Below are 26,206 nucleotides of genomic sequence, written 5' to 3' on the forward strand. Positions count from 1 at the left end.
AATTAACTCTTCGCCTGTAAGTGCTACTTGAACAAAATTTTGAGTTTGTGAGGCATCCTCCTCCACGTGAAACAGCTCCAGCTCTTCCCTACTACACTAGTGCTTTAAAAATGTACCATCAGGAAAGGTGCCGACATAATATCCTAATTTAAATGGTTCTTTTCCCCCTTGTTAAATCCTTAAGCATTTTGAATACAGCACCAGGGTATAATAGAATGTGAATAAGTAATGAAAGATAAAGAAGTGGATTTAAATAAAATATCCCCTATTACCATTCTTAATTCTTATCTATTGTTAAGATGACAGCCATCTGGAATATTACAGCAAGGTGTGCATTCAAGAAGACCCCAGACAGAACAAAATGCAATTCAAAAACCCAGAATAACAATCGTAAATCAGGTTTTTAAGAGGACGCCTGGCTACCAAGAAATCCTGCAACCGTGTCAATTTATCTTATTCCAGCCTGCATTTTGCTGGACGCAAGGCTGGCGATCCGCAGGTGAGGGTAGGATTCTGTGGGATGCTGCTGTGGAGGGGTCTCCGGTAAGAGGGGCTCCCCTCCCGCAGCCCACTCGCAACCGAGCGGGACGCGTCTCTCGCAGCAATGCCGCCCTCTCGTGCTGCCAGGGCGGCAGAGGAGACGCTCGGCCTCCAAAAAGCTATCATTACTTTAATTGCAGATTAATTACAGCCTTTCACCAAGGTCAAAAGGAACATTTGGAGGCAGCATAAATGGTATTATGTGGAAAATACATAATGTTAAAAAGCTTTTTTTTTTTTTTTTCAAATGTACAATTTGACATTTGGTGCCTTAATGAGTACAGAGCTTGCCTCTCAGTGTAAAACCCTGCAGTAAGGCACATCTCTCGTCTACAAAAACAGTGGCCCTTTTACCCACACACCAAATAAAATTCAGCAAATGTAAGGCTTTTCTCTAAATTAAATAATTCTTGAAAATACTTTCTATTGAAATTAATTCTTTCCCAAATGATACTGGCCAATAACATTATGCTACCTGTAATTATATTTATGTGGTATTTGTAAGAACATCAAACTTTTAACTGGATCCAATTCAGAAGCAATGGAAACAGCAGTGCAGAGTGGCTGTTGAGTGCAAGCAATAAATCATATAAATTGCATAATTACAACTTCCCTTGGCTCCAGAGACAGTTCGCACTAGGAAAAGCAATGAACAATAAAGCAGGATGAGTTTTCTAAGCCCTAAAAGGAGAAAGCTCTAGTATGGTAGTCAGGACACAGAGGTTATAGCACAGTCACTCCTCCAGAGCACGTTCAACTACTGGGGACCCACCACCCCCCTCCAGCCTTGGCCTGTCCTGCGGGTCAGGGGAGCCAGAGGGGTGGATTCAAATCCTAGACACAGGAGAAACTGAATCCAGATACTGCACACTGAGATCGCAACCTAACCATTGGGCCACTGATCTCCCACCTCTTCTTTAAGGGGAGAAAAAAAAAAAAAATTGAATTCACCTGATTCTGGAGGTTTGCAAGGGGAGGAGACTTAAGCTTTGCTTTAGGCTGAAGGAAACATTTCATGCATTACTAAATCAAGAGCTTCTTCCAATCTACAATACATTCTCTTCAAACATATCCTCAGTTTTGGTGCCTCCTCCCAGCCCCTGCTTAAATTCTTCCACTGAAGCTTTTTTTTTTCCCCTCCCTCAATTTTCCAGTTCATTAGACAAAATGAAAAATAAATTATTTGCAGTATCCAAATCACAGCTACCCCCTCAGGACAATGGGGGAAGAGCCCCTTCCCTTTTTCTTCTTCATTGTAGCTGATTTACTACCATTCACAACTGAGGGGAGCCAGTACCATACCCTGCCAGGCAGTGAAGTGCCTTCTCACTGCTCTTTGATAATGCAGGCACAAAGTAAGTGGCAAAATAAGAACTGGCATAAGGCTTCTCGTAATACTTAGCTAAACTGGCGTAGCTGATGATACAAGACTCCAGTGTATGCTACAACAGTTTAACTTAATGTTACTCTCTCTCTGCTAGCAAATTGCTCCTGTTTTCCAACCAATTTACGGCCCACATACCTATTCTGCTGTTATAACTGTTTACAGTAAATCAGATTTGCCTGTGATTGTTGAAGCAGTAACTCTCAGCAAAGGGGACAGCAAGAACATATTTCAATCTAATAAAATAAACGATGGCAGACTAAGCTCTCTTTTAAAGAATGCCTTATCAAAACCTACAGAGAGATTGTCATTTCATGGAGGCGGGGGGGTGGTTGCCAAAGCTGGGAAGAGTTAAAGAGCTTTCTGTCACTCACACATAGTGTGCTAAAAATAACAAAAATAATGTGTGAAGAAAGCAATCACCTACAGTAGGAATAGGGAACAAAAGCTAAATGAGTTTTGCTCGTGCTAGTGACCTTTGACTGTTAAGACAGTCAGGTAACTTTTCCTACCTAACCTCTTATTACAGAGTTATTCTTGGACAGCAACTCCTCTATTACTACGCTTTTTACCTATTTTATAACATTAAAAGCTCACAACACTCAGACTCAAACTATTCCCTGAAGAATACCCTATGTACTGAAGCAGAATTCTTCATTAAACAATAATTTTAAGTAAGTTGTTTCCAGAAATATATCTTTTTGACTTTTTAAACTTTACAGCTAATGTAATTTCCAGAAATATCTTGGGTACACAACTTTATCACCAGTTCTACCGTTCAGCAGCAAAACACCATGGAGGAAAAGAAAGAAAGAAAGAAAGAAAGAAAGAATAATTCCAAAGCCAAGTCATCTTGGGCTCCCCAATGCTTAACATAGCAGAACTATCCCTCTGTGGGGACATCACACTCTGCCTTGAGAGCTTAGTACTTCATCACAGCTCAACATGGTCCTTTTTCTAAAGGGGAACTGAAAGAACAGATGGAAACCTGGAAAACACTGCTGAAGGAAACACATACTTGTGACATGCAGTAGCACAACTAAGCCAGGGTTACCCAGCCACAAACCCTTCAAGCACCACACTGAATGGGGATAACGGGCAGGGTAAGAAAAATAGTAGGTTTGTGATACGGAAACTGCACAACAGCGTACATCCACCCCAGAGCTGCGCAGTGTTGTCTCTAGCCTGGTTATCATTAGCAAGAGCAGACCACCTTATAGCAAGGGAGAGCGGTATTTTGAGTGAACGCATTTCATCCCAGCATCCACCTGTTCTGGGGCAGGAAAAGGAGCCGGCAGTATCGAGCACTACTTAACTAAACAGAGATGGGTCTCCTTCTGCTTTGAGGATTTCTGCTGATTGCTGCTGGGAGCAGGGAGTGAAATACTGTCAGTTAGTCCCTGCTGGTTTACACTGCACAAATAGTAAAATACAGCCCTGTCCTGGTTTTGGCTGGGATAGACTTAATTTTCTTTCTAGTAGCTGGTATAGCATTATGTTTTGGGTTCAGTACCAGAAGAATGTTGATAACACACTGATGTTTTCAGTTGTTGCTCAGTAGTGTTTAGACTAAGTCAAGGATTTTTCAAGCAAGAAGGCTGGAGGGGCACAAGGAGTTGGGAGGGGACACAGCCAGGACAGCTGACCCAAACTGGCCAAAGGGGTATTCCATACCATGGGATGTCATGCCCAGAATATAAACTGGGGGGAGCTGGCCAGGGGGGTGGATCACTGCTCAGGAACTAACTGGTCATCAGTCAGTGAGTAGCGAGCAATTGCATTGTGCATCACCTGCTTTGTGTATTCCAATTCTTTTATTATTATTATTGTCATTTTATTATTGTTATCATCATCATCATTATTTTCTCCCTTTCTGTCCTACTAAACTGACTTTATCTCAACCCACAAGTTTTACTTTTTTTCCCCGATTCTCTCCCCCATCCCACTGGGTGGGGGGAAGCGAGTGAGCAGCTGCATGGTGCTTAGTTATCAGCTGGGATTAAACCATGACAAGCCTAAAGAAATTTCTTGGGATAACGAGAAGAAGGTATGTACACAGGCAAAAGAAGCAGAAATAGCTTCCCATTTGGCTTATTCTCTTCCACTAAACTTCTAGGCTGGAAAAATACTTGTCAGCAAGTATTGGCAATTTTTAGAGCAACCATCGAACTACCAAGTCCACGAATCATGCAAGTAGAATGAAGAATCTTTCTGTAATTCATGTTTGCTACATGTGGACTGAAATAAGGAATGAGCCTGATGTGTTTTTTAAAAGGAAGTAATGCTAAGCATCAAATGTGGAAAGCCTGGTTAAACTGGGGAAAAATAAAGATAACAACAAAAATAATTTACAGAACAGAAAATGAAATTAACAGCAAAGTCTGTCCATGCAGCTTACTTCAGGAACCATTTGCATCAGAAAAACTATTAGAAATGAGAGCTTAGCCTAATAAATTAAATGAAATTATTTTGCACATACACGGATACAAATTAAAAGACTATAGAAAATGCAGAAGGTTTGAACAGAGATGAGGAAAGATAAAAGATAAATAAAGGAAAAATACATGTCAACTGGACTTAGGAAGGTGAAGGCTTACAAAGAAAGTAAACCTGTAACAAAAGGAGGAAGAACAATTAAGGGAAAAAAAAAAAGGAAAAGTTGTCAACAACTTAATGCCCAGATTTTAGAGCTAAAAACTTTTTTTCTGCTGCAGAGATGCATGGCCTTTATCAGAGATGGAGAAGTATTAAAGCACATGCTTTGCAGAATACTTAATGCTAGAAAGAGGGTATAAAATAAACACAGAAATGCCAAAGACTACAAACTCCGGGGGTTCAGAACTTTTAACACAACTCCCAAAACCCAAGAGAATTTTAAAAGATACAGATTTGCTTACTACTTTATATTTGTTTGAAAGGCACAAAAGGATGCCTGGTACCCTACCTAGGGGGATGCTACAGAAGCAGAACTAATACATGTATACCCTGACGGTTCTCAGCTGCAGTTCAGCATTTTAGCACTGTGACAAAGTATTCTAACACAGGAAAAGATCCTGGTGCCCTGGTACTTTATCCTGCAAAACTGTGAATATGTCTTCCATTTATACCAGTGAATATTGGTTTTCAAGGTCAGGCAGACAGCTTGTAAAATACTCTACGCTTTTAGAGTGTTCTGTGTTTTCCTGCAGTCTCCATTTCCCTAACCAATCCACTCATACGCTACATAAGTAACCTCAGCAGGGGTCACCATGAGAGGCAAAATGCAAGCAGCATAAGAATGAGCTAACACCTACATACTGTGCCTTTGAGGAATTAAACAAGTCAGAGAAGACTTGGACATGGCAGCTTCTTTTAAGAATAAATAAATCAGGTAGAGAGAGTGGTCTTGGTGAATTGTGCACTGCCCTGGAAAAGGTGTGAAATTGTGCTCCATGCGATTAGGAGCTCAAATGAACAGAACTTCAATGCATTATTGAATTGTAAGAAAACAATTTCATACAGTGTAAACTGGACAAGAAAATAAAGCACGCAGAGATTGAAAGAAGTATTGGGAGCTGGTAAATTAAAAATGAAAGAAAAAAGGGGGAAGGAAGAGAACCAGGAGCTACTGCAGAACCCAGTGAATTGTAACACCAATAGAAAACGTTAATAATATTCTGCATTGGGCTTCATTCATCTAAAACGATAACAAAATAGAAATAGCTTCTCTAGTTATCATTACATTGATAAAACAACAGTTCCAGAATGCAAGCCTAACAGAGATTATTGCATTCACTGATCCTGGGCATCTGCAAAACACAGGCAGTAAGATTTCTCTGAATTCATTCCAGCTGGAACTAGGTATAAAAAAAAAACCAAACAGTTACTCGGAATTTACAACAATCTTCGCTGAACTCTGGCAAAAGCTAATTGTCCTGTCAGCTAAAAGGTGAATGACTCATTTTTTAATCTAAAGTTGTCAAGCTTCAATTGCTAGCCATTAGAAGTGATCACTTCTGCTTTTGTCTATCTACCATAATGATCTTTCCACTATGAAGTTCTGGTCTCTGAGCAGGCAGTTACAGGCTGTCACCAAATGATCTCAGATTTCTGTTCATTAAGCTGAGCAGACGCACTAAGCACCTTGAGCCTTCCATGACTACACCTGTCTCCCAACCCTTTAATCTCCCACAACTGCTCTACAAATTCTCTTCAATTTTTGAAAGTACTGACTTCATTCCATCATTAAGCACCATCTATGACATTCTGAGAGACATGAAACAGAAATGTTAAAAAAAAATTACAAGTTCTATCTTTTGTTGACATTAGGGAAACAGCTACTTGCAATGCAAAAAAAAAAAAAAAAGTTTTTTGTAATTAAAAAAATGAAAGAAGTTCAAATGACAAACTAAAATGTCTCTTTCTTCCAGCTGCTGTCCAGACCAATTCTGTGATCAGTGCAAATATACCCACATTTCACTAAAGACAAACTCCAGGCAGTGGAGAATGCTCTTACTTAGCAGAACAAGAATACAATACTGTCTCAGGCTGCTTGCGACAGCACAACAAAGAGGGCTCATACCTGCAACTGGTTTTAACCAGCCTCACTGGTAAAAACTATTCAGATACATGGGCTTTATTTTTCAGTTTCCTCTGGTCTATAACCCATGCTGCAGACAGGTTGGAGGCAAAATGGTTTTGAGTATTAGCCAATTCACTCATGAAGTATCTTCAGGCTACGACACTGACACACCATACGTGCTTTTTTGGGCTGGCGAAAGACTAAGCCAAACACTTGCAGAAAATGTCAAAAGCTCTGTTCAGCACCAGAAAGTTGCAAGAATAGTTGTGTCCCTCTCTAGAGTTTTGTTATATCTAAGTTTTCCCAAGACTGTCATTGCTTAGCACGTAACCAGAAAGCACATGGAGAAACAAAGAGCTAAGCTAACAAAGATTCACATCCACACCTTTGTTAACACGATCTAAGGTGCCAAAAAGGACAATACCATTTTGTACATTTCAGGTGGTGTCTAAGGCTTATTTAGAGAGCATCTCTCCCACTGGAATAATATTCTCCCACCTAAGAATGTGGCTGACCACTTCATGAGCTAATGAACAATGGTATGTTACACTGGTACTTACACAGCTTTTTTCACAGGTACTGAATAGAAGGAATAAACTTTATACCGGGGTTTTAATGTTTTTCTCCTGGGACATGCAAATTTTTATTTTGATCACTAGATGAGAATTAACAAGAACATTTATATACCTGAAAATACAAGAGCAGTACATTTCATTCAGGTCATTCTTGTACTGCAGTAACAAGAATAAATACTACAGATGATTCTGTTGGAAATGCCACATTGCAAATGCTCCGACTTGTAAAAAAATTATTTTTCTCCTAACTACAGAGAAACATGGTCCTAAAGTAAAAAATTCATTGCAAAAGTCAAAGGGTTGTAAGTTCACCGAACTAAAATCAAAGCAATTAGCTTTTAGCTTAAAAACTACAGAATAGAATACCTGTTTCTTCTTTAACAAGAGAGGCTTACCAACTGCAAAACGTATCAGTTTGTGATAAAACTGAAGGATTTCCTATTTAAAAGAATTTCTGACCAAATTCTGCTCTTTCTGATGTGGACAGCACTTCCATCAAAGTAAGAGGACCTGCATGCAAGCAGCTCAGATCAGAAATGGATGCTGCAGCTTCAATATAGCAGAACATCAGAGCCTGAACTTGGCTGAAACTGGAGGCAAAACTCTAACTGATATCAATGGATCACAACTTCTGCCTCTGTATATTTTCAAAATTCTCTCTCAAACAAAACATTCAAAATCAAGAATACAAGAGATCTGCAATTCCTGCTGTTTTCTGCAGGATTTAACAAATTCGAAAGGTTCTTAAAGTCAAGCCCACAGGAGACACGGCTCCATGCTTATTTCCTTTTCTCTGGCACAGAGCACAGATAATTTTTTGCTGCACAGTGTTTTAGAAAACAGGAACTGGGAAAAAAAATTAGTAGAGAAAACATTACTACGACTTCTGATCTAGATGTAGGATTGTTTATCTGCACAAAAATACACATAGTTTCAGCCTGTCATTTCCAGCTCGCATTGCTAATTATATTTCAATGCGCCTCACTAGATAAGAGGTATAATCCAGCCAAAAGTGTATAAAGGTTGTAGCCCAAATTATGCAATGTGTCTTCCAGCTGATAATTCCAACAGGTAATGAACTGTTTAATCTTATGCAGCTTGGCAAACACTGCCTGTTTATCTTTACTCAAGCCTTCAACATGCACATCAAACCAAACATATCTTCTGCAAATACGACGACTGAATCTTCTTTTCAGTTAGCATCAAAGTTTTATACGACAATATTTTTGTATAAAGAAATAAACCAGGGTTCGAACACAACAACAACAAAAGTAATAGTCTTTCAAATATCCAGTTTGATGTATTTCTTACATTGCTTACATGATCTCAGCCTATCAGTTGATATCTGGCAGGTAATCAGAAATACTACTAATCACTAGCACCTGCCGCACATGGACCACAGATTCTGTGCAATTATAGGTGACAAAATCCCTGGTCTTACTCTGTTGCCTGCTACTACCATCTCCTGTGCTCGAGCATTCAGTCCGCGCGCCACAGACCTCACAACATGATTGTAATAGAAGCAGTTGTTGCCTCCACTCCTCACACAAGGAAACCGTGGCACAAATCAACCGAAACATGGCAAACTCCCTGTTCCCGCTCCAGTGAGAAGAGAAATCAAACTGAAGGATACAGAGTTCCAGCTCCTGACTCCAGGCATTAGCAATTCCTTGGTTTTCTGCCTTTTACTCCGGTTTATGTCTCCAAGGACAGAGGGAAGAAGACACTTCTTGGATCAAAACTTTCAATTCCTGAACAGGAGCTACAAGGTACTTAACTCTGCTCTAAATAATAAGATTTCCATTGCCTCAGAGTAATCAGTTGGGATTTAATGGAAGTACAGAAAAAGACAAAAAGCTTAGAGAAAAAACCCAAGAATTGTAAATACATTTTCTCTGGGGAATCATAGTCAGAACAAATAATCTCTCTTTCTTCCATTTCAATTCTCTGTATTTCCACTTTTGTATCTTAGTAAAAGGTGCAAATTGGAAGAGGTTTTCTATTGTAGAGCCTTCTTTAGGATAATGCATGCAGCATTAACATAATTTGGGGGACATTATTTCTAGCTATTCTAGAAAGGATTACAATTTCAGTGTTTTTATTCTGTTTTTCATCATCAGATACTATACCTTCCCCCATCTTTCGATAAATATTTTCCATTACTCCAGATTTGGTTATATTTCTGCATATCTGTGGGTATAAAGCCTACAGCATGCTTGGAACCTGCGGTGAATCAAGCAACAAACTATACAGCAGATAATAATTATATACTAAAATGAATGAAATGACTAAGTGAAAAGTCAGTCGTCCCTATTTCACAACATCTTAATTACAGAAACCTTCATTTAGCTTTTATCTTTACTACTGTATTTGCGAACACCTCAAAGAAAACCTTAAACCAATAACAACAAGAAAGAATGAGGCAGAAAGATCTAACTACTCTATCTGACAATCAACAGGAACAAAAACTGGAAAAAAAAAAAAAACCACCTGTATTTCATGAGGCACATCTTGTATTCCAAATGGAATGGTATCCCAGGGGTTTCTTTTGCTTAGATGTTCGTACCCCTAGATGCTGTATCTGAAAACTGCCAGTCAATATCAAAGTAAAGATGAAAGGTAATGCCTCAGAAAATTACCTGACTTTTCATTCAGTCACTGAGGTGAATTTACCATCAACGTAAGGAGGTACAATTCTTTACAAATTGCACGCATTTATGCAAGCACAGAATTAGACTTGTACGCTGTAACTTGACAACACTGCCAAAACTCTTGAATGAAAACTTTTGGGTGGAAATGTATTAATGTGCTAAGATTTTGAAACAAAATACATACATCTGAAAAAATACCTGTAACTAAAAAGTCAAACAGTATCTTTACTCTCTGGTTCTGCTGCAGTATAGTCCTGTCCCAGGACACCAATTTTACATCAGTGATCCCAGATGACCCAAAACAATATTTTCTTGCTTACAGATAAAAAAAATAAATAAATAAATAAAATCCAAACCATTAACTGAATGTAAAATGCTGTAGTATTTTTATCTTCAATCTGCTGAAAGTCTGAATCTCTGGAAGGATAACTGCCTGAGATTGGTTTCACTGAAGTGCTACTTGAAAACAAACTGATGCTATTTCTCAAATATCCTATCCATCTCTACGCTCATCCTCAAAAGAAAGTAAATGAGGCAAAGCATCCTAAATAGCCCTTTGCACATTTTTGGGACCTGAAAAATATCATGCCACATTAACGTAACTTGAACAACATACAAAAAAAATCAAGAAAACAAAGCAAAACCCTGCTGTATGACACTGAGAATAAAAACCAAACCAAATATAATGTAAAGAAACCTGTGAATGCTAGGCCAACTGTTTACTGACTTTTTCAATAAAACTTCAGGTTTTTAAGAGGCCAAACACTGTCTTCATACTTCCAACCTGTTAATGTTTCAGGATCAAGTTGTCAAATACATGCTGTAATCCTATCCAACAAGTCCAGACCAAATACATACAGGCAGTACCTCTGTGAAATGGCAAAACAAACAGAACCACAAAACCAGTTACCTGAGTGTCTCAGTTACCTCATCTGTGAGACAAGGTCAGCAGTATTTACCTTTCTTTGAAAAATAATTCGATCCTATCTGTTACGTGTAACTAGGTATGTCAGCAGTTTTCCTGGTCCTCTCCTGAGCACCCCACCGTCCTCAGACAGGCTCCACCTTTCCACCTGCCTCTGAGCAGCTCCAGTCAGATCAGACACAACTTTATCTTTCTGCCAAAACTGGATTTATCTTAATACAACATGTAGAAATGGCAGCTGTACAACATCAGGAAAAAGACAGCTTCACAATGAAATAAACCAGAAAGTTCAGTAGCATGACAAGTACTATCTGGTCAAACTCCAGAAGTGGCAAACCTTAAAGAATGTTTGTTGGTTATCACCAGGGCTAGTATTGTGCTAACATAGTTAGAATTGCATAAGGGAACCTGTTCCATCTGTCCGATGAACAGAAGACACTTTATTTTTTCTTTCTTTTTTAATCCTAGTTTTCTGGCATCTTAGCATCTCATTCCTTCTAAAACTGCTACAGTCATCAAAAAAAAAAAAAAATTGTGAAAGTTCAATCTAAGCCCGGTATCTCAGAAGATGCAGCTGCAGAATTAGAATCTAATGATTAAAATTGGTCGTATACACTTCCAAATTTATTCCAAATTCACTCATTTGTGTTGCTTCATATTTATCCTGTTGCAGCTGAACTAAAAAGCAGAGTAATGCAGAAACCTCGAGCAGAGATGGCAAACCAAGAATAATTCGATATTACACACACCCGAAAAGTTTAATGCATGTGTATATAGCTGGCAATAGCATTTCAGATGTAAAGGAAGAAATTCGCAGGCATACCATCAGAACTTTCCACTTGTTTGTTTATATGTGCATCTGCACATTTACGGGGTTGAGGTTGCCCATTTCTCATTGCAGCAGAAGGCTGTTCAGTAAACACTTTTCACCGTTGGATTGCACTTCCATGATTCCAACAGAGCCACTCTATGTTTCTGTGGCACTACAACTTAGGAAACCTTGATGTCCTTACTGCTTATCCTAGTTAAAGTTGAGATCATTTTCCCTGAAGAGAGCCAGCATAAAACCAAGCTCTATTTCTTGCACCTAGTACATAACCACCTCTATGACTGCAAAACCAGTACCTGGTCATTTCAGGAGTTACTATTCTGTGTGTAATTAGGTCATACTGCTGTCTAAAAGGAAAGAGTATTACACAGGTATATAAAACATTTCAATAAAGTTAATAGTATCAGATCTCAGAAGAAAGAGAGAGAAGAGAAGCTTACCTTTGAGCATCAACAGAGAAATGGCCTGATCAAAAGACACCCATAGATATCAGTGGGCTTTGAACCAAGTTGCTGTGTCAGTTCAAGTTGCTTGAACACGTATTTCATACTTCTGGCATTACAGATATTTCCATCTAATTATACAGAATGGCCAGATTAAATTTAATACCTCCATTGCATTTATATAAACTAAACCTCTATCCTCAAAGTGAAAACCATAAAGTATTTTACATATTTAAATGAACACCACTAGACAAGATGACCTTTATAATCACCATTATAAGAAACAATTACAAGTGACTCAAAACATACGGCAAACTTAATTATGCTAAAAGAGACTGGTTTCCAGTCTTTTCAATCCTGACAAAAATTGATGTCTAAAAAAAGTATTACATGTTTTAGTTATAGGATGTGCTTAGCAGAACTTACTCTTCATATGTTACTAAATTATATAGACATTTATCAAAAAAGGCAATTCCATAACACAAAAAACCCTTAACTACTCACATTTAAAGATTATTTAACAGAGATGATGTTACTAAAAAAATGGTTTTACTTATTTTATATAGATTTTGTGGAAGCATGACACGGAATGAAAACCATTAGTCTGAATTTGATCCTCAAAGGTTGATAACAATCCAAAATGCAGTGACTACCGTTACAGAATTATAAGACCAAAAGATGTATATGGGTATACTTAACCTGAAAGATCCCAAGTACTTTAAAAAATGACCCAAGAAAATGAGAATCATGCTCACAATCAATGAAATGCAGACAAGCACACAATATGCATAACAGTACAAGTCCAAGCAAATGCAGAAATACCAATTTTTCAAACAAAACAGCGGAGAGAATACTGATGAGCAGAGTGCAATTACTCATGCTGTATTTGGCCACGACAACACAAAAGAAGCTCTGCAAGGCTGGGCTTCTTGGGGTTTTTGTTGTTGTTTTTTCCTTTTCTTTTCTTACATTGACCTGGCTTTTATATGCTGCTTGACGGAAGGCTGCCGAGTGCTACTTTGGAGCATCAGTTGAATGTCAGCTCAGGATAAAGGCTGCTACCAGCTGCAGTGCCAGTCCCGTTCCTGCATCACCACTGAGGGTTTTATACTTTCTGTGAAAACTAAACAGAGTGAACACTGGCTAAATCTGACAAGATCACTGTTTAAATAGAGATGGCCATAGACATAGGCAATAAGCCATTCCATTTCACCGCTCACTTGAATGACAACAAGCATTTCATATAGCTATGACATGCAGAACGTAATGACCTTGCACAAATTAGAAGTGGACATACAATGAGACTCAGAACAGCTTCTTCCTCATGGAAGCCCATCTGTTACACGCTATGTGGTTCTCCTTTAATGATTTATTTAAACAGAAGCAATCAAAAGGTTCAGCTTTTCAGTTTAGAATCAGATAATCACTCAGACACAGGATGAACTGTGGAAACAATATGGAAAGCCCATTTGGTGCAGAAAAACCAGCACTGAGGAAAAAAATTAAAACCACCATCCGAAAAATCAGTAAAGCAAAACGTGCGGTTGCTTTTGTCGTGTCATACGCAGATATTGAATTGATATTTTTTGAAATAATTAGAAGTGGTATAAAGTTTTTAATGATCTTTAAACATTTTCAAAAAGCATTACAAAAATCAGTTAGGAAGAGAAATAGAGAAGCTTTTGTATAACAGCTATTATTAAAAGCAAATATTTAAACTAAAAAAAAAAGAAAGGTTTCCTAGTGGGAAGCACACTGCATATACTTCTATTATAAGACTTTCAGTGTTGAGTCTGTCAGCATAAAAATGTGTCTTTAAAAGAGAATAAAAATGCTTTGCAGTAAATGGTCATTAACAGTTTGGTAAATCACATCCTATACAATTCTATATGAAGCACAGAACCTGTCTTTCATAAATATTTCAGTATGCAAAGCCAGTATTACTTTAAGCAGCACCAGTAGTGGTTTCTGCTGTCCACATGACACTAAGCTTCAGACTAATTAATTGCATCCTCCATAACGGCCAAATATGCAGCTTTTTGAGCAATGGCTGTAAAAAGCCTAGGAGAATTTTTGTTACTCTTTGAAGCACATTCTGAACACATTTTATTCTTAAGTAGCTAAATCAAAATATACATTTTTTAAAAAAGCAAATTAAAAAATGGACTTGGATAGGTTTCTCTTCTGTTAGAGGACAAAAAGCTACGAGATATTTTGTGAAAGCATGCAGAGTATGTGCATTGAACAAGAGGAAGAAAAACTGAGTGTGAAAGAAAATTCCAGCTTCCTGAAAACCCCCTTTACTACATCTAATTCATTATTTAATAAATATATCTGTTCAGTTCCAGAAAGCTTCACTCTGCAAGAAGGCTGGTAAGAGCTTCAGGACTTACATAAGCAATTTCTAAGACAATAAAACTCAGTGATGTCAATCAGAGTTGAGCAGTAGAGACTCAAGGATCAGCCTCCAAACAATAGTTTTTTAAAAAAGGGTAAAAAGCTATTTTGATGTGCATGATAGCCTTTATTTTATATTTCCTCTAGAAATTAATTCAGTATAGAAATTCTACTTAAGATGACTTGGCAAGCACAACCCAGCAATTAGATCGCAAAATACAGTCCCCCTAGTTTTGTGCATACATGCATTATTTACCAGGACATGCTTTCCCAAAAATGTAATAGGGGCAGAAAATGGCTGAGTGCAGCCACAAGAGGAATTCAGCAAATGAGGCAGGAAAACCTGCCCGTCAGTACTGGTAATGAGGAACCAAGACAAGAGGGTAGGTTTCATTTCCAGCCCTGGGTTTCAAATGCCAATCAACCAAAGCCAGGATTTATAAGCGCAATCCAGCAGTTTGGCAGACAGGCGAGTAATTAAGCTTCACTTGTCTGGAACACGGGTTTGGTTGTTGTGGGCTGCAAATCAGTTCTCTTCCTTGCCATAACAGAACCTTCTGACTTTATAAGGCAGATCCACTCAACAGTAAAGCACAAAACCTTCAGTGATTTTCCTAGAACCATTACGTCTTACGCTATAGCAATACCTGCAGTCTAGAAGAATGTAAAGCTCACACAGACTATCACTTGATTTCCAATCTGTTTATTGCAAGTGATTAATTCAATCATGATTGATGCTACAGCAATCAGGAAACTTGGTTTCACCACCATTTCAGGTAAAATTACACGACCTCTGTGTCCCTGGCTTTCCTATCTGTAAAATGGCAATAACAGTTGATCACTTTTATAGAAGTGTTTTGATGCCCTCAGAAGAAAGCTACTGTCTAAAGGGCAAATCAGTACTATTCATCCTAAAATGCTAATTAATAACATTACTTGTCGATGCTTCTATTATCCAATGGGAAAAACATTTTTGAGCATCTCTAAAAATACGAAAGGATTTTTGTCAAATCTCCTTTACAGGGAGCACTGACAGCTCTCAGCACAGTAAGCCAAGCCCGATTTTTGCACTACATCTGCAATATCTTTTATACTTGGGCAGCTGGCACAAAGTGAGAAAATTCATTAACATGCTAATGATGCGTCCTATTTAAAATTCCAGCTCTGATTATTGTGTGATTAAGTCTCTTCCCTTGACGTCTGCTTCCTTATATTCTGCATTACGGTGAGAAATCAACAATTATTAATGAAGTAAAGAATAGGTGATCAATTTATACACAAGAGAAAGACAAACATACACACGTATTTTAGCATTTCCATTTCTTTGTTCAATGTTTTCCAGACAAACTGGTATTATCTTCAGTAAAAAAAAAAAAAAAAATTCAAACTGAGTTTTCAGGAAGTTCACAGGCACAAAAGATAACAGTTCAAATGCCAGATGATGTAGAAATAGCCATGTGTAGGAATACCTGCACAGAAGGCTTAAAGGTAATATATTAAAAAGAGAGGGAGGGCTGCTGATGCAGAGAAAGAAGAAGATTATTCCATGGAAACAAACATGAAAGCAAGAATGAGGAGACAACAGCTCCAGTCAATACAGTTACCTTTCCTGGAGAAAAATGATGCATCTCCTTTCTACACTGAAAGACATATACACCCACTAACATTTAAACTAGCATAAACCTTCAAAGATGAGAAGACTACGGGACCTCTTTCTCTACGTTACTTTTGATAACCTACGTTTAGTTTATGGATGGATGCCTATTTCATGAAGAGTTGAGCCAAAGTGTAGCACAACCATGCCACAAGGAGGAATCACAGGTACATCCCTACTGCACACTAGGACATGGATCAGCCAGCCTAGACCAGATCATTTTTGCTGTTTAAGTTAGCATGGCTAATTTGCCCTGAAGGGCTCCCTAATGAACTCTGGGTAGACAGACAGTAAAAAAAAGCTGGAGGACAGTAACATCCTCAGTTAGTAGAGTTAGATGGAGAAAGGATTTCTCTCCCTGGCTTGTAGCTGTAGAGGGAGAAGTCAAACTAACCAGGAATGGGCTGCACCAACCAATGGGACCAACCACGCACACGAATTTAACCCACAGCACAGAGCAGCTGAGCCCGTGCTGCACTAGTAGCTCAAGCAGCAGAAGCATTTTAGGAGCCATTTTCCTGCCAGGCTACCCTCTCCCAGAATCACAGTGTCACCACCAGCAGCAGGTCAACACGTTCCCCATCACGAGCCCCACACCTGTGCTGCATCATCCCTTATGCCAATGCTGGCACTCCCACCATGAGCTGGTGGGTCTCACGGGTGTGCTAACACCCCGCTGACATCGGGTTTCTGGTCAGCACTGGGCTGGCATATGGGATGGGGTGAGAACAGAAGGAAAAGGCAAAACTACTCGTCTCAGCAGCAACATGGATTTTACTGGCTTAAATGAACCACAAAGCCTGAGGCCGTGCAGTAAGTCAGGTCGGCTACCCCGACACAAATCGCACCCATCACAGCGCAGACAAAGCCAACACAATTATCTCCAGTTCTTCTGAACAACAGCAAAAACAAATGGTATCAAAATTGCATTCCAATTGTTTATGCTTTATTCCCCAAACATGAAAATACTGTACAAAATAACAACTGGTTCATAAAAGTGGATGCCATCTTTAAGATACAATCTATTTACTATTTTCCATAGAGTATCAGAGGGCTTTTACTCAATTAAACCCGTTGGTATCAAACTCGTGCTAGTGTTCTCAAACCTAAATGATTTTCCATTTGTTAAAGGAGAAAATGGTGTAGCTTACGTGCCAAGGGGGCAGCAACAAAGAAGAGGGAAGATCTCAGACTTCAGTTTACGTATCTCTGACTAGTATGTGCTTGATAAGAGTTTTATTTTACACAAGGGTAAATTTCTCCCAGCACCTACAGAATCACAATAAATTAGAAGAACAACCCACATAGTAAACACCCAGCATTTTGCAATTTATTGTCGTAAATTGTAGGACAGGAGAGGTCAGACCAAGAAGATGCCTCATTACAGCTACCTAAATGCAAAGGGGACAAAAAGAATCTATGAACTACAACCAATTCTGTTGCTTCAGCAAGACTCTTGCACAGCTTTTGTTTGAAACCCTCCTGAAGAAAAATACAAATTAAAAGTGCATGTGTATCACAGGAAGTCTAATTGTCCTAGAAACAAAGGAGCAACAAAATGGACAGATTGGAAAGTCAGAACCCCCTTCAATTCACTTGCAAATCCAAGCAACGAGGAAGCATGGCCTGATGTGGGGTTGAATCACACAGCTTAGGTAACAATGCACTACTCTGAGGAAATAACTTTTTAAATTTTTAACCATCTAGTTTCTAAGAAAGTTCTTATCTAGTAGAGTGTGTGTGTATGTACGTTCATCTATGCATCTTTAAAATATTCTCTTAGACGTATTCTATTGCCTACAAAACTTTTTGTTTCTACAATAGCTCTTGCCTGTCCACTTGCCTATGAGGAAACTTCATATACTTTTAAAATAGAGGCACTTCCCTCTCTTCAACCAACCTACCGCTCATACGATCCTGAAAAAGGAAAGACATTTCAAACCCCTAGAGCTTTAAAGTAGCTCTCAGATTTATACTTAGCTGTTTAGAGGTAACTATAGTAACTGTACATTGTAGTCAATTAAATGTTATTCAGCCTTTTCATTTAATCAGGCAGTAAGGCCACTTTATCTGCTTAACTTCAGGAGAGGGTACAGCAGATAAGAGGATAAGCAAAGTCTCAGAATCAGTAGCTTCCCCAGTAATTGCATAGAACTTCCCCAATTCCACCGTAACACTACAACCCAAGCACACTACTTAACAGTTTTATGTGAGCTGTTTGGCAAGCTGTTTAACCCCCATCTCAAGCAGAAATTTACAAAGAGAACTCTTGCCTTCAGAACCAGCACGCCTTGTACCTCATGCGTTCAGACTCATCACTAAATATGTTATATATATAAATATTTAGTTATATATACTAATATGGTTCTACTGTCACAGCCAAGCGCATCTACTGCTTCCACATAAAAGTCTACATATGTTTCTCTGTATTTGAATAACTGCACAGTATCATCATCATTATTATTACAAAAATAGGCTTAGAAAAGAAAGGTTTTGAGAAGTAGGCTAAGATAGATCTCCAAAAGCTGTATATTGCTGGGATAACCCTTCTCTCCGTCAACTTCCCCCACCTCCAGTGGAAACAGCCGAGAGCATATTCAGCATGTTGTTTATCTAGGTCCTGGCCAAACTTTCCTCAGAAAAATTGGTATGTTTTGTGAAGTGCAGGAAGGTTCATCAAACCCAGTAGACTTCTAGCCGCTCACGACTGAGCAAAAGCTGTAACAGCCTGTGAACTACTTACCAAAGGCAGTCTCTCCTTGTTCAAGTTCTTGTTTCAGCCTGGTGTAATCATCTTTAATTCTCTCTAATTTTCGGACATTTCTGGCACTCAGAACCAACAGTTCATTGAGAAGTCCTTCCAGCCCCTCCTTCTCAGATGTTAATGATCTTATTTCTTCTGTCAGATCCTTCGCAGTACTGAAATTACTTCCTGCATGTTTTGCGGGAGCAGGGGGAAGAGGGAGGAAAGAGACAATGAAGCAGACACTTGCAACATCAGTAGGTTACACAGCAAACAAGGGAAATTAAGCAACTGTACTTCCCAACATCAACCAAAAGACCAATTTTGGAAGGGGCGGGGGGGAGAAACTGCTTTGCAAGCATCCGTTTTATTAACACACTACAAAAAGAATCATAATTGTAGCACATTTAAACTTATACACACAGAAATATTTTTTTTATTATTGATAAAATTTACATTTTCTGAGAAAACCTCTTCCTGAGGTCCACACTTCAGAAAACGTCATACTGTAATTCACTGATCATTGCAAAGTCTGTCAGACCATTTTCGTGTTTTGGAGGATACTTCAACTCACAGTATTTTTGAGATAGATACTATCAATCTGCTAGACCCTGAAGTATTTCCTCCTGCAACGAAGCAGCACTATGCCATTGTTCATAACAAGCACCAGAAGGTTGTTTATAAATGACTTGTTGCATTTCTTAAGTTACATGCACCCTGTGCAAAGACCATCAGGAGACGTTCTGCTGAGACAACATATTTAAAAGTCAAAACTCTCCAGTTCTGGCTCTCCCTAAAGCATGAAACCTCAGAGACTGGCAGAATACCTCAGCATCACCAGCTCACACTGCTCTGGAATTTTTAAAAATGTTTGGCTCCTTTGGACAGGGATCCAGAGTCAAAAGTTCAATTCCCAATCCGTTTACAGTGTAGCCTAGTAACATTTGCCCACTTAACCTTTCTGAAAACCATTTTTATAAGGACTTGGAGAGGAACGTTTCCTTACTTCACAGGGAAGTCTTAAATACAAATGCATGATGACAGTGAGATGCTCACCTATTAAATGATTTTTAAATAGCAGCAGAGTAACTATTACAATGCTACATTTATACAGCTGTACCTGTATCTCTTCAATGATTCAGCTACTTGGCTGGGGAAAAAACAAAACAAAACAAAACAAGCAAACCAGAATCCCACAAACACCTACAAAAACCCCCACTGTAATCTAAAGAATACTTGACAAAAATAATTTCCATGTAGATTTGCCCAATACAAGACAAAAGATCTCTAGCACAAGATTTAAACTCTAGCATCATCCTAACTTAGGAAAAATGTGGTGTTATGACCTAATAAGTAAAGGTATCTAGCAAGTAAAGGCACTTAGAAAATTTAGCTTTGAAGCAAATATTAATGTAAAGCACATCCAGTCGCACATATAAGAAGTCTCATCAGCTTCTGAAGTATACGCAATGACTTTAGACTCCTGAAATAACTTTATAATACCACCAGCATTATTCAGATATAAAGGTGTCCTTTGGCTCTTCTTTCAGGAATATAATAAACTGTTGCTTATTCACAACAGATCAATTAAAAAGTTTATTTTAGAAATTTTGGTGTCTTTCATTTAGTTCTAAGGCTATGGTAGTTTCAGTCAACCCCTCTTCCTTGCTTAAAACTGACTTTGTTTTGGTTTGGTTTTAGAAGTTTAAAACTCCCCTATTTCTAATTCTCAGCTAAAACTCTGTTTGCCAGTTCTATCTCACAATGAATTATACAATTAAATAACTATAAACATGCTTTACAAATAGCAAGATCTTACGGCTTACCGGTGCATTTATTAGGAAACAACAGCACAAATTTTATTATCTTAACCTGTCACCTGTTTCCAAATGGGGAAAACATGGCAGCAAGATAAGCAAGACAAAATCACCGGAAAAATGGCAGATATTCAGATGCTTCTAAGGCAGCAAGACTTAAAATTAAACTGTGCACCTTTACTTCACCTGAACTCATCCCAAGCATCAGCGCACAAGAACCTTAATAAAACATAAAAGCAAGAGATTCTTCATTAGAATCTGGAGCCTGCTCTTACATTTCAGAAGACAGCAAGGAAAAAGGTATGATATTACATATGAAAGTTTTATACATATTGAATAGATCTTAATCCCCAGAGGGGAAGTTCATATCAAAACTGAGGCTATGAGGAAATGGCATCAGATATACATACCCAAAAGCCAAAACTGCCTCACGCAGCTCCCCCTGACAGCAGAAATGTCTGGAAGTCTGCAGTGAAAATTCAGAAGAGCATATACAAACTTGTGCATCACAAGTGCCATCAGTGACCTCAATCACAGCAACCAAAATAGCTGCTTTCAAAATGCCATAAGAAGGTTGATTTAAAAATTAATATATAATCCCTAGCTGCCAGCGTTAAAAAACATGCCCTCCTGGGTTTTTTTGTTTAAGAGACAAAGTCACATTGGATGCTGTAGAAACATTCTGAAGACGTGTCAAAATATTTTATTCTACTAATATCCTGAAAATGTTAAATTTCCTCTTTTTGATGATAAAATAATTATTTTGCCTAAGTAAACACAATAACTGTTACTTCATCAACCACTCAGAGCTATGTTTTATATAGCCATACAGCTGGGAGAGTTCTAGTTGGGTGACACTAAATAAATAAAGTCAGTCCTGACTCTTCCCAGGAAACTCAAAAAATCACTGAAGCTAATAGGACTGCTCACTCAGTAAATCTGTACAGAGACAACAAAACTAAAGAATTAATACTCTAAGACCAAAGCTGAGCTTCTGGTCTAAACCAAGACACAAGACAGGGATTCTATGAGAGGGACTGAAGGGTGAAATGCCACTTTTCCCATCCTTCCTCCTGTCTCGCAGTGACACTTACTAGCGATGTGCAATTTTAGCCACTGCATACATGTTCATATAAACACACTGGGCACAAACTGGCACACCAAATGGGGAAACCCACAAGTTCAGAAAACTGTATATAAATGTCCAAGCTAGAAAGTCTGTTGCTCTATCAGAGCTTAAATCTATCCCATTTCAACTTGAATAAATACATGGAATCAACAGTGCTTGGATAAAGGGGGGGGGGGGGAGATATAACCACATGTAGTAAAGTTGGGATTACAATAAAATCTGAAGTCATTTCACATGAACTTGGCCGAACTCATTATACTTCTGCAAGTACAACACTGGAAAGTCATATTTTCACTTTCCAGCTAATTCAAAGTATCCAGCGCTTTGAACAGATTGAATAACATGCTTGCAGTACACTGTCATAAGGAGATGAGTATGTACACTTAACTTTGAGAGGCTGAATCTTACTGTTATCTCAAAAGACAGCAACAAAAACCTAGTTTAAAATTCCTCCTTGATCTTGCCCTCTGGGGCACTCTCCTCACATACATCCTTCATCCCCTCTCTACAGATAGTGACATCAGGTAAGCTCCAACAGCTTGATGTGAAGGCCAAAAATACCAGCCAAATCAAGCAAAACAACCCAAATTGGAAAAACGAAAAAAAAAAAAAGATGACCCCAGGCACAAAGTAATTATATAATTGCTTTTACATACTGTAAACATAAATATTAACTTTACCTTATTTTCCTCTCCTCCCAAAATTTTACTTTTATGGCTATATACTACAGCTAAATAGTGCTCTGCATATCAAGTATATTTTCTCTATACATAGCTACATGCCACAAACTCATGTCCATTATAACAGCTCATTGTCAGATATTACTATATCAGGCAGATTGTTACCCATTTAGTAGCCCCAAACTAACATATCGTTATTTTGATACAATTTGCCAGCAACAAATTGACTAAAAATATGGTTTGAAATCTGTCCCATTTTGTAAAAACCAACAAATGTGTTATTATTTAAGCTTTGTTAAATATTTCCCCTTCAAAATACAAGACAAAGTTAATGGCCCACAACTTCTTTACTCCCACTTTTTCTCACATTTATACCAGAAATTACATACGCTCATAGTTTCCATTATTCATGCTTGAAGGAGAGAAGTACATCCCATCCCTACTGAAACTATGTTCATTGCAGTATGAGCAAAGGAGCAATTTTTGCATAACAGTAAAGCAGACATACTGGACATTGGCTTGAATGTAGGAAATAATGGACTGGTCGTTATTTATCATTATCTATAAAGCTAATTCTTCATAGACTAACACTACCTTTAATAATACATAAGAAGGTGAAAATTTACATTTTAGCTTAGGGTATTTGCCACCATGGTATTTATCAATAGCACTGGAATTCAAGGCTGAAAATCCTCTACCTTGTCATTAATGAGACTACAAACTGATTCCAACACCAGAAAAGAAACTGAAGAAAATAAATATCATTCAGCTGCTCACAAAGAAAAGAGAAAAAGCTAAAAACATGACAGAAATGTAAGATTTTGGAAGCACTGCCAGTGTGTTTGCACCTCTGAAAAAACAAATAGCAAATGAGGGACAGTCTACCATCTCCTGAAACATTTTACAGAATTCCAGCATATTTGAATCACAATTACTGTTTTTAAGCATTAACATGTGCCAACACTTTTATCAAGCATCATGCAACTGAATGATTGATGTGATCCTGAAAGATAAAGTAAGAAAATCCACCTAGAAGCAGGCGAAAGACTCCACAGACATACATTTGGAGGAGGAATTCTCTACCACAGAAAGCCTCTTGCACCCGGACTGAATCAGTCACCACAGAGCAACCCAGGAATCAAAAAAAAAAAGGGGGGGAGAGGTAAAAAACACAACAATAATAAAATTTTAAATCAGTAATAACAATTCAAAGGCTCAAGTGAATATTAGCAATGAGTAAAGGCACAAGAACCCTGAAGAAAAAGGCAGAGGTTTGGAAGATAGCGATACTGAGACAGAACCTGTTCCAAGGGGCAATAGCTAGTGGTGACTGCCAGGCCACCAGATGCTCTCAAGTGCCTGCACTGGTGGTGACAAGTCTAGCCCAGGAGCACATTAGTCCCAGCAATTTACTATATGCATTAGCCAATAAACGGTTGCTGCAAGTCACATATAATTCTCTTTCAGCATGGTGAAGGATGCCCAACTGAAAGCGACTCCAAGGCTGAAGAGTCACCCAATAGCACAGACATGTGCACGCAGGCTTCCCTACATAATCACTTCCCCCTCCCTCATAGCTCCCATTCACCTATGCCTTTCAATCTCTGGTTCTTTTACATCTCCCCTCTCTCCTGCCTTTGCCTTCACTCACTACCACTACCAGTGGAGCAGAAGGGACATGCTAAGAATAGGGAAACAGCCCAGACCTATTCTCCATGATCTTGAGGGCTACATCAACCCCCTTTTTACCAAGCAGGCCAGGAAAGAAAACCAGAGAAGGCTCAGCAAGTGAAACATTCATGTCACCTCGGTTTAGGCACCAAAAGTGCATGCATTGAGGTTCAGAGGTTTGTCACTGTGGCTCCCTGGACAGTCAGTGGAAAGAGGGACATAACTGCGCCCTTCCACAGACGGCACAGGGGTTTTCTCGCGTCCCCTCCAGACCACAGCACAGCCTTTCCGTGGGGCAAGAGCACCTTCCCTTCATAGTTCTCCCCATCTAACATTTCTCCTTTGAGCACAAAACCCCAGAAAAAGAACTGACAAAGAGATTACTAGACCTTCTCTCCCACTCCAGGGGTAGCAGCTTAGGTAACAGGAGAGAAAAAGAGTAAGTTGTTACATGACTGACTGACTGCTGCAACAGAAGCAATGATTTTCTGCTGTCTGATCACATATCATGCTGGAATTTCAGCTACAACAAATTATCCTTGAAGTTCACTGAAAGCCAGTAACATCCAAGCAGTCTCATTTGGAAATGAGATAAAAAGACAAATAGCATAGCTGTCCAAGGTCTGCGTGACTGTTTGAGAGTTGCTTTGGGGGGCTCACTGGCATTATTTTTTAAATGAGTTAATAGGCTTGCCAAGAAGTACATCACTTGCATCAATACATGGTGGCAAATTTTACTTCATGGAGCATACAGTGACTGTTGTGGGAAGACATGGTAATACACAGCATTGTATGCTGGAGCCAGACACTGCGATACAGGCACGAAGAAGGATTAATCTCAATATGCCTCTGAGCCATCAACCCAGACCGCTGCTGGAAGCAAAAATCTGAAAGTGGGGAACCAGCTATATCATCTGACAAGACACAGACCTCTATCAGACTCCAATTCATCAAAAAACTAAGCCTTCATGAGAAGGCACAAAGAGGCATTGGTATTTTTGCCTCTACGACTAGTCGAGTTCTCCAGCTGTTACCAAACAACAGTTCTCAGAAACCGGGAAGGTAAAAAAAAAACAGGAGCACCATTGCCTTCCAGTGAAAGACAAATTAAGAGCTGTATGCAGTGTGTCCGGTGAAAATCTCAACATCATGTCAAGAACTTTATGCTCATACGTATTTCTGCATGAAATGACAGAATACAGCACAGGCATGAAAACAGGACATCCACATTACCAAAACACAGAGGTGTATGGCTGAAAATGTCCTTTGGCCTGCACTGGCATCTTCCAGCCTGACCGCTCTGTCCCCTCTCGAACATACTCATTCCCAATAGGAATGCTCAGCACTGAAGCTGGAAGGGTGGGGGCTTTTTTTCTTACAGTTGCTTTCTGAGCCATGCAGAACTTGTCCTAAATGAGCATGAAAGAGCAGGCAAAGAGGCAACGGTCCTAGCATTAAGTTTTGTGAAAATACGGTATCTAGTATTTATGCCATACTATTTATAAACTACACTTCTACATTGACGTAAGGAAAAAGCCCTTTTCATTGTACTGCTGGAAATCATCCCACAACAGTATTTCCAAGCAGCCCCCACTTGCAGGTATTTAATGAAATAGAGATAGTGCTAATTATAGGGTGATGACACATGATCTCTCACTAGTATAGACAGTTTTAAGACCAGAATTTTTTTTTTTTTTTTAAACTACTTAAAAGTGACCTCATTCTAATTTCTGTGTTTGGATCTAATTTGTATTTGCAAAGACATAAGGAAAGCTAATGACATGCATCTCATAGATAACTACATAATGAAGTCAGTACTTCATTCACATCTGCTTAGCTCCCTGCTAGCCACTTTCTGGCTATCTAGTCCCACGCTATTATGCATTCTCAAGGCGGGGGGGGGGGGATCACATAGAGTCTATGAAGACATTGTAAAATATATCAAACCTCTTTTATTCAAATACAGGAAACAGATGAAACGATGACTAAAAATTCATTTTGGTTTACATCCTCCCTCCTGTTCCCAAATTATTTTCTCGCTAGAGGAAAAAGGAGAAACACCATTTCTCATGTATGATTTGCTCTCCTGCAAAACAGCCCGAAGTAGGAAAATAAATTTTAATAATATTTCTACAGTTAGATTCACACTTGCTTACACATTGTCCTATTTGAATTTTCTCACTGGTTTAGGATTATTTCATCTGCAA

At 38.8% G+C, this 26,206-nt stretch overlaps 1 protein-coding gene across 2 annotated transcripts in view; it reads right to left on the bottom strand.

The window, feature by feature from the left end:
- The window catches only part of DISC1 (DISC1 scaffold protein), a 204,249-nt gene that overhangs the window by 88,817 nt on the left and 89,226 nt on the right, over nucleotides 1–26,206 (bottom strand). For both annotated transcript variants that reach the window (XR_008238097.1, XM_052806849.1), the window contains exon 9: nucleotides 18,703–18,891. Coding sequence is in view for 1 of the 2 variants with exons in the window: in XM_052806849.1 (XP_052662809.1) it covers nucleotides 18,703–18,891 (189 nt within the window). In the remaining variant the exon portion in view is untranslated. The remainder of the gene's footprint in view (nucleotides 1–18,702; nucleotides 18,892–26,206) is intronic.

The sequence above is a fragment of the Harpia harpyja genome, chromosome 13 (genome assembly GCF_026419915.1).
Source record: "Harpia harpyja isolate bHarHar1 chromosome 13, bHarHar1 primary haplotype, whole genome shotgun sequence".
NCBI classification, from domain to species: domain Eukaryota; kingdom Metazoa; phylum Chordata; class Aves; order Accipitriformes; family Accipitridae; genus Harpia; species Harpia harpyja.